Below are 16,626 nucleotides of genomic sequence, written 5' to 3'. Positions count from 1 at the left end.
GAGGGCAGTCCAACAGTGCTGTGGGGGCATTTCGTGCAGCAGAACGAGGGAAAGGGAGGGAGAGATGATGCTCTAGAGCTGTAATCCAATCACAGATGGCATCTCCTAATCCAGCTGTGGGTGGTGGGGGGTCTGGGTCATCACCACCAATTTTAGCTGTAAGATTATTCCAAGGAATCTTTTATGCTTTGCCAGTCTCTCTCCTCAAATAGGGGCCAGAGTCTGAGCTCACAGGCAGAGAGCAGAATCCATGCAACCCGCAGCCTCCCTACTGGTCCAGAAAAGCCATTCCTGCTGCTGGTATGGGAACAGGGGCTGCTGGCACCACAATTTCCAGGAAATTCAGTACGGAGAACAGCAAAAGAAGGGTCAAATCCAGAAGGAAGAGGGAATATCCGGAGGCTGGTAGAGTTTGAGAAACAGAAGCAAGGAAAACCTTATCCTTTCCTCTGGAGGTTATAAGAACATAAGAGAAGCCATCTTGGATCAGGCCAGTGGCCCATCCAGTCCAACACTCTGTGTCACATAAGAAGATAAGAGAAGCCCTGTTGGATCAGGCCAATGGCCCATCCAGTCCCACACTCTGTGTCACATAAGAACATAAGAGAAGCCCTGTTGGATCAGGCCAATGGCCCATCCAGTCCCACACTCTGTGTCACATAAGAACATAAGAGAAGCCCTGTTGGATCAGGCCAGTGGCCACTCCAGTCCAACACTCTGTGTCACATAAGAACATAAGAGAAGCCATGTTGGATCAGGCCAGTGGCCCATCCAGTCCAACACTCTGTGTCACATAAGAAAATAAGAGAAGCCATGTTGGATCAGGCCAGTGGCCCATCCAGTCCAACACTCTGTGTCACATAGGAACAGAAGAGAAGCCATCTTGGATCAGGCCAGTGGCCCATCCAGTCCAACACTCTGCGTCACTTAAGAACATAAGAGAAGCCATGTTGGATCAGGCCAGTGGCCCATCCAGTCCAACACTCTGTGTCACATAAGAACATAAGAGAAGCCATGTTGGATCAGGCCAGTGGCCCATCCAGTCCAACACTCTGTGTCACATAAGAACAGAAGAGAAGCCATCTTGGATCAGGCCAGTGGCCCATCCAGTCCAACACTCTGTGTCACATAAGAACATAAGAGAAGCCATGTTGGATCAGGCCAGTGGCCCATCCAGTCCAACACTCTGTGTCACATAAGAACATAAGAGAAGCCATGTTGGATCAGGCCAGTGGCCCCTCCAGTCCCACACTCTGTGTCACATAAGAACATAAGAGAAGCCCTGTTGGATCAGGCCAATGGCCCCTCCAGTCCAACACTCTGTGTCACATAAGAACATGAGAAGCCTTGTTGGATCAGGCCAATGGCCCATCCAGTCCAACACTGTGTCACATAAGAACATAAGAGAAGCCATGTTGGATCAGGCCAGTGGCCCATCCAGTCCAACACTGTGTCACATAAGAACATAAGAGAAGCCCTGTTGGATCAGGCCAGTGGCCCATCCAGTCCAACACTCTGTGTCACATAAGAACATAAGAGAAGCCCTGTTGGATCAGGCCAATGGCCCATCCAGTCCCACACTCTGTGTCACATAAGAGAAGCCCTGTTGGATCAGGCCAATGGCCCCTCCAGTCCCACACTCTGTGTCACGTAAGAACAGAAGAGAAGCCATGTTGGAGCAGGCCAATGGCCCCTCCAGTCCAACACTCTGTGTCACATAAGAACATAAGAGAAGCCATCTTGGATCAGGCCAGTGGCCCATCCAGTCCCACACTCTGTGTCACATAAGAACATGAGAGAAGCCCTGTTGGATCAGGCCAATGGCCCCTCCAGTCCAACACTCTGTGTCACATAAGAACATAAGAGGAGCCTTGTTGGATCAGGCCAGTGGCCCCTCCAGTCCAACACTCTGTGTCACATAAGAACATGAGAGAAGCCATGTTGGATCAGGCCAGTGGCCCATCCAGTCCAACACTCTGTCACACAGTGGCCAAAAAAACACCAGGTGCCATCAGGAGGTCCACCAGTGGGGCCAGAATGCTAGAAGCCTTTCCACTGTGCGCCACCCCCTAGGCACCAAGAAGACAGAGCATCACTTGTCCCAGACAGAGAGTTCCAACAATACCCTGTGGCTCATAGCCACTGATGGACCTCTGCTCCATATTTTTATCTAAACCCCTCTTGAAGCTGGCTATGCTTGTGGCCGCCACCATCTCCTGTGGCAGTGAATTCCACATGTTAATCACCCTTTGGGTGAAGAAGTACCTCCTTTTATCCGTTCTAACCTGACTGCTCAGCAATTTCATCGAATGCCCACGAGTTCTCGTATGGTGAGAAAGGGGAAAAAGTACTTTTTTCTCTACCTTCTCTATCCCGTGTATAATCTTGTAAACCTCTAAACCTCTTCAGTCAACATTTCTCCAAGCTAAAGAGCCCCAAGCGTTTCAACCTTTCTTCATAGGGAAAGTGTTTCAACCCTTGAATCATTCCAGTTACCCTTTTCTGCACTTTTCCAATGCTGTAATATCTTTTTTGAGGTGCAGTGACCAGAATTGTACACAGTACTGCAAACGAGGCTGCACTTTCAATTTATATAGGGGCATTATAATTCTGGCTGATTTGTTTTCAATTCCCTTCCTAATAATTCCCAGCATTTTTTATTGCAGTTGCACACTGTCTCAACATTTTCAGTGAGTTATCTACCATGACTCCAAGATCTCTCTCTTGGTCAGTGTCCGCCACTTCAAACCCCATCAACCTGTATTTATAGCTGGGATTTTTGGACCCAATGCGTGTTACTTTGCACTGGGCCACATTGAACTGCATCTGCCACGTTGACGCCCACTCACCCAGCCTCAGCAGATCCCTCTGGAGTGCCTCACAATCCTCACTGGTTCTCACCACCCTGAACATTTTAGTGTCATCCACAAACTTAGCCACTTCACTGCTTACTCTCAACTCCAAATCCTTAATGAACAAACAGGGCATAGAGGCTGAGGCCTTCATAAAAATATCAGAAGAGCCCTGCTGGGTCAGACCAACGAGGGTCCATGTAGTCCAGCCTCCTGTCTCACACAGTGGCCAACCAGTTCCTCTGGAGGGTCGGCAACATGGCAGAGAGGCCGAGGCCTTCCCCTGATGTTGCCTCCTGGCACTGGGATTCAGAGGTTGACTGCTTCTGAGTGTGGAGGTTCCCTTTAGTCACCACCAGTAGACATGGACAGACCCTCTTCTCCATGTATCTCAGAAACATAGAGTTGGAAGGGATCTCTAGGGTCGTCCAGTCCAACCCCCTGCACATTGCAGGAAAATCACAAATACCTTTCCCACACACCCCCTTCCCATGATCTGCCTAAGCTCACAGAATCAGCATTGCTGTCAAATGGCCATGTAGCTTCTGACTCATGTTCAATGTACGGTTCAACAAAACCCCTAGATGCTTTTCACACATACTACTGCCCAGTCTCCCCCATTCTATAAGGATGCATTGGATTTTTCCTACCTAAATGCAGAACTTTACATTTATCCGTGTTAAAATTCATTTTATTGGTTTTAGCCCAATTTTCCAGCCTGTCAAGATCTTCCTGTATCCTGTCTTTATCTTCTACCATATTTGTGATCCCTCTCAATTTAGTATCATCTGCAAATTTAACAAGTATTCTCTCTATTCTTTCATCTAAATCATTTATAAAGATGTTGAACAAAACAGGACCCAGGACAGGTCCTTGAAGCACTCCACTTGTCACTCCTCTCCAAGAGGATGAGGAACCATTCACAAGCACTCTTTGGGTGCCATCTGTCAACTAGCCACAGATCTTCCTAACAGTAATGGATCCAAACCACATTTTACCAACTTGTCAACAAGAACAGCATACAGAACCTTATCAAAAGCCTTACAGAAATCAAGATAAACTATGTCTCCAGCAAGGTAGTAAATTTCTCAAAGAAAGAGCTCAGATTAGTCTGACAGGATTTAATTCTTGAGAAACCCATGCTAGTTCTTAGTAATCACAGCCATCCTTTCTAAATGTTCCAGAACTGACTGATGATTTGTTCAAAAACTTTTCCAGGAATAGTCGTCAAGCTAATGGGTTGGTAGTTATCTGGATCCTCCTTTTTCCCCTTCTTGAAGATGGGGGCAACATTTGCCTGCCTCCAATCTTCTGGCATCTGATTTGTTCTCCAAGAATTATCAAAAATAATGGCCAGAGGCTCAGAAATTACATCTGCAAGCTCTTTTAGTACACCTGGATGCAGTTCATCTGGCCCTGAGGACTTAGTTTCATTCAAATAAACATGTATGCTGCTGATTCTACCCTGATTGCAACTCCCTACCCTCATTATATGTTCTGTTTTTGCCATGCTGAGCACCATTTCCCTCAGAAGAGAAGACTGAAGAAAAGTAGGAATTGAGCAGTTCCGCCCTTTCTTCATCACCTGTTATAATTTCACTCTTGTCCCCACAACGGGCCTACCATGTCCTTGCTCTTCTTCTTATTTTGAACATAAGAAATCAACACTTTTTATTTTAGCATCTTTCACTATCCTCAGTTCGTTCTGGACTTTAGCCTTCCTAATTCTCTCTCTCAGTGCTGGCTGGAAGCACAGAGCCTCTGGACTCCTGGGGCCTCTCTGTCCACCACACACTCCTTGCCAGTTGCCACTGACTCAGTCTGCGACCTTGGCAAGGTGGGCAAGGGTGGTCAAAGCTGGCAAAGTTTCCCTGATGTGCTGGGGTCTCCACTCCTGCAGTCCTCCTATGCCCCTCCCTGCAGATCCCTGCCTCATGAGGCCTATGCTGGAGTGGCACTGTGTGACAAGGGTCAGCTCGCAGTGGCCAGCATCCATGCCAAGGTGAGCTTTGGAGTGCTGGGAGCCATGCCAATAGGAGGATTGTAACAAGCATGGGTCCCAGACGCTACAAGTCCCATTCTGGCAGCCAAGTCATGGGGACTGCAGAAGAAGACGACTGCAGATTTATATCCCACCCTCCACTTGGAATCTCAGAGGGGCTTACAATCTCCTATATCTTCTCTCCCCACAACAGACACCCTGTGAGGTTTGGTGTAGTGGTTAAGTGTGCGGACTCTTATCTGGGAGAACCGGGATTGATTCCCCACTCCTTCACTTGCACCTGTTAGCATGGCCTTGGGTCAGCCATAGCTCTGGCAGAGGTTGTCCTTGAAAGGGCAGCTGCTTTGAGAGCACTCTCAACCCCACCCACCTCACAGGGTGTCTGATGTGGGGGAGGAAGGTAAAGGAGTTTGTGAGCCGCTCTGAGACCCTTCAGAGTGGAGGGTGGGATATAAATCCAATATCTTCAAACCGGATTCTCCCAGATAAGAGAGCTCTGGCTGACCTAAGGCAATTCTAGCAGCTGCAAGTGGAGGAGAGGGGAATCAAACCCGGTTCTCCCAGATAAGAGAGCTCTGGCTGACCCAAGGCCATTCCAGCAGCTGCAAGTGGAGGAGTGGGGATTCAAACCCAGTTCCCCCAGATAAGAGAGCTCTGGTTGACCTAAGGCCATTCCAGCAGCTGCAAGTGGAGGAGTGGGGAATCAAACCCGGTTCTCCCAGATAAAAAGCTCTGGCTAACCCAAGGCAATTACAGCAGCTGCAAGTGGAGGAGTGGGGAATCAAACCTGGTTCTCCCAGATAAAAAGCTCTGGCTAACCCAAGGTCATTACAGCAGCTGCAAGTGGAGGATTGGGGAATCAGTTTGGTTTAGTGGTTAAGCGTGCGGACTCTTATCTGGGAGAACTGGGATTGATTCCCCACTCCTCCACTTGCACCTGCTAGCATGGCCTTGAGTCAGCCATAGCTCTGGCAGAGGTTGTCCTTGAAAGGGCAGCTGCTGTGAGAGCCCTCTCCAGCCCCACCAACCTCACAGGGTGTCTGTTGTGGGGGAGGAAGGTAAAGGAGTTTGTGAGATGCTCTGAGACTCTTCAGAGTGGAGGGTGGGATATACATCCAATATCTTCAAACCCGGTTCTCCCAGATAAGAGAGCTCTGGCTGACCGAAGGCCATTCCAGCAGCTGCAAGTGGAGGAGTGGTTAATTAAACCCAGTTCTCCCAGATAAGAGAGCTCTGGCTGACCCAAGGCCATTCCAGCAGCTGCAAGTGGAGGAGTGGGGAATTAAACCCAGTTCTCCCAGATATGAGTCTGCACACTTCACCACTACACGAAATTGGCTCACCAGGATGAAGAAGAGTCCACGTTCCAAGAGCATAAGCTGGGAGGAGCAAGCTGGGGAGGGGAGGCAACAGAGGGCTGCTCAGCACTCACCTTTCTTCCGTACAATGTCCTCCGACTCTGGCTTGCGACTGACGGAGACCACTTTCATTACCAGGTGGTTCCCCCCTTGGCGGATGAGCGACACCACTTGCTTGTGACCCACCTTCACCACATTGACACCGTTCACCTGTGAAGCAAGCAGAGCGGGGAGAGTGAGCAGGAAGCCCTGAGAAGCAGAGGACAGGACTTCCCAAGGCACAGCAGGCATCTGGCGGCTTGTCTCACATACTGGCCCCCATTACGGGAACGAGACTGCTCAGAGTGTGCCCAGAAAGGAGAAGAAGAGATTAGATTTATATCCCACCCTATACTCTGCATTTCAGAGTGGCTCATAATGTCCTATATCTTCTCCCCTCATAATAGACAACCTGTGAGGTGGGTGGGGCTGAGAGAGCTCTGACATCATTTGCCCTTTCAAGGACAACTCCTGTGACAGCTCTGGCTGACCCAAGGCCATACCAGCAGGTGCAAGTGGAGGAGTGGGGAATCAAACCCGGTTCTCCCAGATAAGAGACCTCTGGCTGACCCAAGGTTATTCCAGCAGGTGCAAGTGGAGGAGTGGGGAATCAAACCCAGTTCTCCCAGATAAGAGACCTCTGGCTGAACCAAGGTTATTCCAGCAGGTGCAAGTGGAGGAGTGGGGAATCAAACCCAGTTCTCCCAGATAAGTGAGCTATGGCTGATCCAAGGCCATTCCAGCAGCTGCAAGTGGGGGTAGGGGGAATCAAACCCGGTTCTCTCAGATAAGAGAGCTCTGGCTGACCCAAGGCCATTCCAGCAGCTGCAGGTGGAGGGGGGGAATCAAACCCGGTTCTCCCAGATAGGAGAGCTCTGGCTGACCCAAGGCCATTCTAGCAGCTGCAAGTGGAGGAGTGGGGAATCAAACCCGGTTCTCCCAGATAAGAGAGCTCTGGCTGACCCAAGGCCATTCCAGCAGCTGCAAGTGGAGGAGTGGGAATCAAACCCGGTTCTCCCAGATAAGAGAGCTCTGGCTGACCCAAGGCCATTCCAGCAGCTGCAAGTGGAGGAGTGGGGAATCAAACCCGGTTCTCCCAGATAAGAGAGCTCTGGCTGACCCAAGGCCATTCCAGCAGCTGCAAGTGGAGGAGTGGGGAATCAGACCTGGTTCTCCCAGATAAGAGAGTTCTGGCTGACCCAAGGCCATTCCAGCAGCTGCAAGTGGAGGAGTGGGGAATCAGACCTGGTTCTCCCAGATAAGAGAGTTCTGGCTGAACCAAGGTTATTCCAGCAGGTGCAAGTGGAGGAGTGGGGAATCAAACCCAGTTCTCCCAGATAAGTGAGCTATGGCTGATCCAAGGCCATTCCAGCAGCTGCAAGTGGGGGTAGGGGGAATCAAACCCGGTTCTCTCAGATAAGAGAGCTCTGGCTGACCCAAGGCCATTCCAGCAGCTGCAGGTGGAGGGGGGGGAATCAAACCCGGTTCTCCCAGATAGGAGAGCTCTGGCTGACCCAAGGCCATTCTAGCAGCTGCAAGTGGAGGAGGGGGGAATCAAACCCGGTTCTCCCAGATAAGAGAGCTCTGGCTGACCCAAGGCCATTCCAGCAGCTGCAAGTGGAGGAGTGGGGAATCAAACCCGGTTCTCCCAGATAAGAGAGCTCTGGCTGACCCAAGGCCATTCCAGCAGCTGCAAGTGGAGGAGTGGGGAATCAAACCCGGTTCTCCCAGATAAGAGAGCTCTGGCTGACCCAAGGCCATTCCAGCAGCTGCAAGTGGAGGACTGGGGAATCAGACCTGGTTCTCCCAGATAAGAGAGCTCTGGCTGACCCAAGGCCATTCCAGCAGCTGCAAGTGGAGGACTGGGGAATCAGACCTGGTTCTCCCAGATAAGAGTCCGCACACTTACCCACTACACCAAACTGGCTCTGCCAGAAGTCCTCTGGCAGGGCAGCAGCCATGGGCCAATCCAATCCATGATGCAGGATTAGAGCAGAAACACCTTAGTAGTGGCTTGTTCCTTGTGCAGCTTTCTGCTGGCCTCTATCCCTTCCCAACAGGCAGCACCTTTCAGCATCCTCAGTCAGCCCCCTGGCTTGTTTCATTAGGAACCACCATCTGCATGTTTCTTCCTGAGTGATTCCAAAGGTTCCGGGCTCAGAATCCTTTCTCCAGCAGAGCAGAAACAGAGGCAGGCTCTCCTGGGCACTGCTGACATCAGCACTGGAGTATGTTGGGCTCATTTGTGCCCTGCTCACTGGCCCTCCCTGGGGGCCGAAAGTCCCCAAAGTCCAACCAGTAGAGAAAATTTCAAGAAAGGCAGGGAGGCCAACGGAGCCGAAAGCCTGAAACACCAGCTCAAGCGCCAGCCTCACCCCATGACATGCCTCCATTTCAGTTTCCCCCGTCAGAAAATGGAAACACTGCTTCAAAATAGCACAAATGGTTAGTGAGTAGCGGTGGATGTTATTCCTCTTAATTAGGCTTACAAAAATAGCTGTTTCTGTGACGACTGCCAAAGGGAAGCAATAATAAAAATGCAATTTCATTGAAGGTGGGGGAAATGATTGCAGAAGACCTAGTAAGGACCCCTGGGCATTCCAGAGGGGTGGGGGGGAGGTTACTATGAACATATGAATGTATGAACCTATAAAGCTGCCTTCTACTGAATCAGACCCCCCTGGGTCCATCCAAGTCAGTCTTGTCTACTCAGACTGGCAGTGGCTCTCCAGGGTCTCAGGCTGAGGTTTTTCACACCTACTTGCCTGGACCCTTTTGAGTTGGTGATGCCAGTGGGGATTGAACCTGGGACCTTCTGCTAACCAAGCAGATGCTCCACCACTTAGCCACACAGCCCTTTCCCATGAAGCTGCCTTCTACTGAATCAGATCCCCCTGGGTCCATAAAAGTCAGTCTTGCCTGCTCAGACTGGCAGCAGCTCTCCAGGGTCTCAGACTGAGGTTTTTCACGCCTACTTGCCTGGACCCTTTTGAGTTGGAGATGCTGGGGATTGAACCTGGGACCTTCTGCTTCCCAAGCAGATGCTCTACCCCTGAGCCACCCTCCCTCCCCAACATATATGAACATACGAAGTTGCCTTCTACTGAATGAGACCCCCCTGGGTCCATCGAAGTCAGCCTTGTCTCCTCAGACTGGCAGCGGCTCTCCAGGGTCTCCAGCTGAGGTTTTTCACGTCTACTTGCCTGGACCCCTTTTTAGTTGGAGATGCCGGGGATTGAACCTGGGACCTTCTGCTTCCCAAGCAGATGCTCTACCACTGAGCCAATGTCCCTCCCCTAATCAGGTGTCACTGATCTCTCCAACCCGAGGTGTTCTTAGCAGTCACTGCCAAATCCCAGCACTGACTAAACATCAGAGCTAGAATGAAACAGACTCACCTTGGGCAATACCAGTCGCCTGAATCAGTTTTTTTCAACTTTCGGACAAAGAGGGACTCTACGAAGGGGTGTGTATGGGGGGGGGGCAGGATTTGGGAACAATCACCCTCTTCCCCAGCACTGCGGCCCCAATCCACTGGGTCCCTGTCCTCCTGCGCTGCACAGCAATTAAAAGAGAAGAGATCTAACCACAGACCAAGTTTGGCTTGAAGGTGCTCCACATCTTTCAGGGCTGTGCTCTATGGATCGCGAAAGCAGTGATCAAGTTACCCCCGGCAGAAACAGCCCAACTGAAAGAAAACAAATCAACCAAGACCCCCAAAAGCTAATCTGCTTTCAAAGTTACCTTATGGGGTTTTCTGCGATGAATGAGATAAGAACAAACTACATGACCAGGTCAAGCATCCAGCCTCAGAATCCCTGTTGGATCTGTAGCTTTTCTAGAAATAAGTCTCCCGGAATACAAATCAGACGTTTGACCCAGAGGTTCACGAAGCAGTTCAGCTGTCTCAGGAAACCTCCTTCTGTTGGATTACAGATCTGACAAAGCAAGGTCTAACAGCAGACATTGAGGGAGGGACGGTGGCTCAGTGGTAGAGCATCTGCTTGGTAAGCAGAAGGTTCCAGGTTCAATCCCCAGGCAAGTAGGCATGGAAAACCTCAGCCGGAGACCCTGTAAAGCAGCTGCCAGTCTGAGTAGACAAGACTGACTTGGATGGACCCAGGGGGGTCTGATTCAGTGTAAAGCAGCTTCACATGTTCATATGTAAGACGAGCAGCTGGGCAAGGCGGGTCAGCAATCCTGAACAAGTCAAACGCAAGGCTCCAGTTCTCAAGCCTCCATGGAGAGCCAGCCTCTTATTTCTGGATGACCAGCAAGGGGGAAAAGAAAACACTTTGCGCATGCACAGAGATGCTTGACTGCTCCAGCCAGTTGGCAAATACAGGGGCAAAATCCACATTATGTGACATACAAGAAGTGAGTTCAATCGTTTCTTCAGTAAAGGTGCATTTGAAACTGATTTGTTGCATGGCGTTGGTGGAAAGTGCCATCGAGTTACAGGTGACTTATGGTGACGCTCATAGGGCTTTCAAGGCCAGAGACCAACAGGTGTCTTGCCGTTGCCTGCCTCTGCGTAGCAAGCCTGGGCTTCTTTGGTGGTCTCCCATCCAAGGGCCGACTCAGCTCAGCTTCCAAGATCTGACACAGGGGATCGGGGCAATCTGCTCCACAGGATTCAGAAAGAGATCCTCTTTAGGCACCACTTCTAGGGCTGCCTTGGCCCAGCTCACCAGAGGCAACACCGGGCTGCTGGGCAAAAGTGACCCCTTCTCCTCAACAGCCCGCTGCTACGATGCCTGCTGTACGAAGTGTGGAGACACCTTGCGGATCGTGCTTGTGATGCCATTCGTGGCAAAGGAAACGGCGCCGCACAATTCCTCCCACCACGTCTGTCCCATTTTGTGACCTTTAAAAAGGGTTCATTTTGCTCTTAATGGCTTCTATTATACGACTTCAAGGGCTTAATGCGCCAGCTTGCGAGAACACAGCCAGCCCTTGAGAGCAACGCTGGAAGGCTACCCCCGCTTCCTGCAGCAAGCCCGCCATGTTTGATGAACCTTTTCCCTTTTAATGTCTCACGTCTCGACGGCTCTTCCCTCCCTCTCTCCAGCACCAGCAACTGCCCTGGCACTGTTGCTGTTTTAAGGCAAAAAAAAAAAAGTTAAAAAACATCAGAAGAGCCCTGTCGGATCAGACGAGTGGTCCGTCTAGTCCAGCCTCCTGTCTCACACAGTGGCCACCCAGTTCCTCTGGAGGGCCAACAACAGGGCAGAGAGGCTGAGGCCTTCCCCTGAGAACAACATCAGAAGAGCACTGCTGGGTCAGACCAGGGAGGGTCCATCTAGTCCAGCCTCCTGTCTCACACAGTGGCCAGCCAGTTCCTCTGGAGGGCCAACAACAGGGCAGAGAGGCCGAGGCCTTCCCCGAGAAGAACATCAGAAGAGCCCTGCTGGATCAGACCAGTGAGGTCCATCTAGTCCAGCCTCCTGTCTCACACAGTGGCCAACCAGTTCCTCTGAAGGGCCAACAATAGGGCAGAGAGGCCGAGGCCTTCACAAGAACATCAGAAGAGCCCTGCTGGATCAGATCAGTGAAGGTCCATCCAGTCCACCCTCCTGTCTCACATAGGAGCCAACCAGTTCCTCTGGAGGGCCAACTACAGGGCAGAAAGGCCGAGGCCTTCCTCTGAGAAGAACATCAGAAGAGCCCTGCTGGATCAAACCAGGGAGGAGGGTCCATCTAGTCTAGCTTCCTGCCTCACACAGTGGCCAACAAATTCCTCCGGAGGGCCAAGAACAGGGCAGAGAGGCTGAGGTCTTCCCCTGAGAAGAACATTAGTAGACCCCTGCTCGGTCAGAACGCAGAGGGTCCATCAAGACCAGTCTCCTGTCCCACACAGGGGCCAACCAGTTCCTCTGGAGGGCCAACAACAGGGCAGAGAGGTCGAGGCCTTCATAAGAACATAAGAAGAGCTCTGCTGGATCAGACCAGTGAGGGTCCATCTAGTCCAGCCTCCTGTCTCACACAGTGGCCAAAGAGTTCCTCTGGAGAGCCAACAACAGGGCACAGAGGCCGAGGGCTTCATGAGAGCATCAGAAGAGCCCTGCTGGATCAGACCAGTGAGGGTCCATCCAGTCCAGCCTCCTGTCTCCCATGGGCCAGCCAGTTCCTCTGGAGGGCCAGTAACAGGGCAGAGAGGCTGAGGCCTTCCCCTGAGAAGAACATCAGAAGAGCCCTGCTGGGTCAGACCAGGGAGGGTCCATCTAGTCCAGCATCCTGTCTCACACAGGGGCCAGCCAGTTCCTCTGGAGGGCCAGTAACAGGGCAGAGAGGCTGAGGCCTTCCCCTGAGAAGAACATCAAAAGAGCCCTGCTGGGTCAGACCAGGGAGGGTCCATCTAGTCCAGCATCCTGTCTCACACAGAGGCCAGCCAGTTCCTCTGGAGGGCCAACAACAGGGCAGAGAGGCCGAGGCCGAGGCCTTCCCCTGAGAAGAGCATCAGAAGAGCCCTGCTGGGTCAGACCAGGGAGGGTCCATCCAGTCCAGCCTCCTGTCTCACACAGAGGCCAGCCAGTTCCTCTGGAGGGCATAGAGTCTGAGACTTTCCCCTAATATTGCCTCTTGGCAATGGGATTCAAGGTTTACTGTCTGTGAACATGGAGACAGATCAAGATGGTAGTCAGTCTTGGAGCAATAGAAAAAAAGTCAGTCCAGCAGCACCTTGAAGACTAACAAGAGTTGTGGAGGGGAGGAGCTTCTGTGAGTCACTGCTCTGAAGAAGTGAGCAGTGACTCATGAGAACTCATACCTCACGACAAATTCTGTTAAGTCTTTTCTACTGCTTCTGAACATGGAGGTCCCCTTTAGGCAAAATGGCTAGTAGCCAATGATGGACAGAGTCATTAGTCAAGGATTAGACAGTCATTACTCCTCTTTGGTGAAGAGAGCCAGTTTGGTGTGGTGGTTAAGTGTGTGGACTCTAGTCTGGGAGAACCGGGTTTGATTCCCCCCTCCTCCACTTGCACCTGCTGGCATGGCCTTGGGTCAGCCAGAGCTCTCTTATCTGGGAGAACCGGGTTTGATTCCCCCCTCCTCCACTTGCAGCTGCTGGAATGGCCTTGGGTCAGCCAGAGCTCTATTATCTGGGAGAACCGGGTTTGATTCCCCACTCCTCCACTTGCAGCTGCTGGAATGGCCTTGGGTCAGCCAGGGCTCTCTTATCTGGGAGAACCGGGTTGGATTCCCCACTCCTCCGCTTGCAGCTGCTGGAATGGCCTTGGGTCAGCCAGGGCTCTCTTATCTGGGAGAACCAGGTTGGATTCCCCACTCCTCCACTTGCAGCTGCTGGAATGGCCTTGGGTCAGTCATCGCTCTCTTATCTGGGAGAACCGGGTTTGATTCCCCACTCCTCCGCTTGCAGCTGCTGGAATGGCCTTGGGTCAGCCAGGGCTCTCTTATCTGGGAGAACCGGGTTGGATTCCCCACTCCTCCACTTGCAGCTGCTGGAATGGCCTTGGGTCAGTCATCGCTCTCTTATCTGGGAGAACCGGGTTTGATTCCCCACTCCTCCGCTTGCAGCTGCTGGAATGGCCTTGGGTCAGCCAGGGCTCTCTTATCTGGGAGAACCGGGTTGGATTCCCCACTCCTCCGCTTGCAGCTGCTGGAATGGCCTTGGGTCAGCCAGGGCTCTCTTATCTGGGAGAACTGGGTTTGATTCCCCCCTCCTCCACTTGCAGCTGCTGGAATGGCCTTGGGTCAGCCAGAGCTCTCTTATCTGGGAGAACCAGGTTGGATTCCCCACTCCTCCACTTGCAGCTGCTGGAATGGCCTTGGGTCAGCCAGGGCTCTCTTATCTGGGAGAACCGGGTTTGATTCCCCACTCCTCCACTTGCAGCTGCTGGAATGGCCTTGGGTCAGCCAGGGCTCTCTTATCTGGGAGAACTGGGTTTGATTCCCCCCTCCTCCACTTGCAGCTGCTGGAATGGCCTTGGGTCAGCCAGAGCTCTCTTATCTGGGAGAACCAGGTTGGATTCCCCACTCCTCCACTTGCAGCTGCTGGAATGGCCTTGGGTCAGCCAGGGCTCTCTTATCTGGGAGAACTGGGTTTGATTCCCCCCTCCTCCACTTGCAGCTGCTGGAATGGCCTTGGGTCAGCCAGGGCTCTCTTATCTGGGAGAACTGGGTTTGGTTCCCTACTCCTCCACTTGCAGCTGCTAGAATGCCCTTGGGTCAGCCAGGGCTCTCTTATCTGGTAGAACCGGGTTTCATTCCCCCCTCCTCCACCTGCAGCTGCTGGAATGACCTTGGGTCAGCCATGGCTCTCTTATCTGGGAGAACCGGGTTTGATTCCCCACTCCTCCCATTGCAGCTGCTGGAATGGCCTTGGGTCAGCCAGAACTCTCTTATCTGGGAGAACCGGGTTTGATTCCCCCCTCCTCCACTTGCAGCTGCTGGAATGGCCTTGGGTCAGCAAGAGATCTCTTTTCTAGGAGAACCGGGTTTGATTCCCCACTCCTCCACTTGCAGCTGCTGGGATGGCCTTGGGTCAGCCAGAGCTCTCTTATCTGGGAGAACCGGGTTTGATTCCCCACTCCTCCCCTTGCACCTGCTAGAATGGCCTTGGGTCAGCCAGAGCTCTCTTATCTGGGAGAACTCGGTTTGGTTCCCTACTCCTCCACTTGCAGCTGCTGGAATAGCCTTGGGTCAGCCAGGGCTCTCTTATCTGGGAGAACCGGGTTTGATTCCCCCCTCCTCCACCTGCAGCTGCTGGAATGACCTTGGGTCAGCCATGGCTCTCTTATCTGGGAGAACCGGGTTTGATTCCCCGCTCCTCCCCTTGCAGCTGCTGGAATGGCCTTGGGTCAGCAAAAGCTCTCTTATCTGGGAGAACCGGGTTTGATTCCCCCCTCCTCCACCTGCAGCTGCTGGAATGACCTTGGGTCAGCAAGAGATCTCTTATCTGGGAGAACCGGGTTTGATTCCCCACTCCTCCACTTGCAGCTGCTGGGATGGCCTTGGGTCAGCCAGAGCTCTCTTATCTGGGAGAACTGGGTTTGATTCCCCACTCCTCCCCTTGCACCTGCTAGAATGGCCTTGGGTCAGCCAGAGCTCTCTTATCTGGGAGAACCGGATTTGATTCCCCCACTCCTCCACTTGCACCTGCTAGAATGGCCTTGGGTCAGCCAGAACTCTCTTATCTGGGAGAACTGGGTTTGGTTCCCTACTCCTCCACTTGCAGCTGCTGGAATGACCTTGGGTCAGCAAGAGATCTCTTATCTGGGAGAACCGGGTTTGATTCCCCACTCCTCCACTTGCAGCTGCTGGGATGGCCTTGGGTCAGCCAGAGCTCTCTTATCTGGGAGAACCGGGTTTGATTCCCCACTCCTCCTCTTGCAGCTGCTGGAATGGTCTTGGGTCAGCCAGAGCTCTCTTATCTGGGAGAACCGGGTTTGATTCCCCCCTCCTCCACCTGCAGCTGCTGGAATGGCGGGTTAGCCAGAGCTCTCTTATCCGGGAGAACCAGGTTTGATTCCCCACTCCTCCACCTGCAGCTGCTGGAATGGCCTTGGGTCAGCCAGAGCTCTGGCAGAGGTTGTCCTTGAAAGGGCAGCTGCTGTGAGAGCCCTCTCCAGCCCCACCCACCTCATAGGGTGTCTGTTGTGGGGGAGGAAGGGAAAGGAGATTGTGAGCCGCTCTGAGACTCTTCGGAGTAGAGGGCGGGATATAAATCCAAGATCTTCATCTACCTCACAGGGTGTCTGTTGTGAGGGAGGAAGGGAAAGGAGATTGTGAGCTGCTCTGAGACTCTTCGGAGTGGAGGGCGGGATATAAATCCAATATCTTCATCTACCTCACAGGGTGTCTGTTGTGGGGGAGGAAGGGAAAGGAGATTGTGAGCCGCTCTGAGACTCTTCGGAGTGGAGGGCGGGATATAAATCCAATATCTTCATCTACCTCACAGGGTGTCTGTTGTGGGGGGGGGAGGTAAAGGAGATTGTGAGCCGCTCTGAGACTCTCCGGAGTGGAGGGCGGGATATAAATCCAATATCTTCTTCTTCTTCTCTTAAGATCTGACCTGGATGGCCCAGGCTAGTCCGATCTCATCAGATCTTGGAAGCTAAAAAAGGGTCAGGCCTGGTTTATACTTGGATGGGAGAACCAAGGAAGTCACAGGCAATGGCAGGTCATAGCAAGCCAGCTCTTCCCACTTCTTGCCTTGAAAACACTACACACAGGAGTGTCGAACATGCAGCCCGAGGGTCAAATCAGGCCCTCAGACAGCTCCTATCAGGCTGCCATCATCTGCTTCCTTCTCCCTCTCTCATGCTTCCTTCTGCATCACAGCTTGCTTTGCAAGGCTTGCTCATTTGCACAGGAGCTTCAGAGCAAAATCTCTATTTTCCCCATTTGCTGA

General features: G+C 52.3%; 1 protein-coding gene across 1 annotated transcript in view; it reads right to left on the bottom strand.

Annotated features, from left to right (window-relative positions):
• SHANK3 (SH3 and multiple ankyrin repeat domains 3) overlaps window positions 1–16,626 on the bottom strand; it is a 613,814-nt gene that overhangs the window by 82,853 nt on the left and 514,335 nt on the right. Inside the window, 1 exon segment of the mRNA XM_060246058.1 lies at window positions 6,287–6,422. Coding sequence (XP_060102041.1) covers window positions 6,287–6,422 — 136 coding nt within the window.

The sequence above is a fragment of the Heteronotia binoei genome, chromosome 8, assembly GCF_032191835.1.
Source record: "Heteronotia binoei isolate CCM8104 ecotype False Entrance Well chromosome 8, APGP_CSIRO_Hbin_v1, whole genome shotgun sequence".
Classification (NCBI taxonomy): domain Eukaryota; kingdom Metazoa; phylum Chordata; class Lepidosauria; order Squamata; family Gekkonidae; genus Heteronotia; species Heteronotia binoei.
Note: the sequence above shows the minus strand (reverse complement) of the source record. Positions and strands in the feature narration are given on the sequence as shown.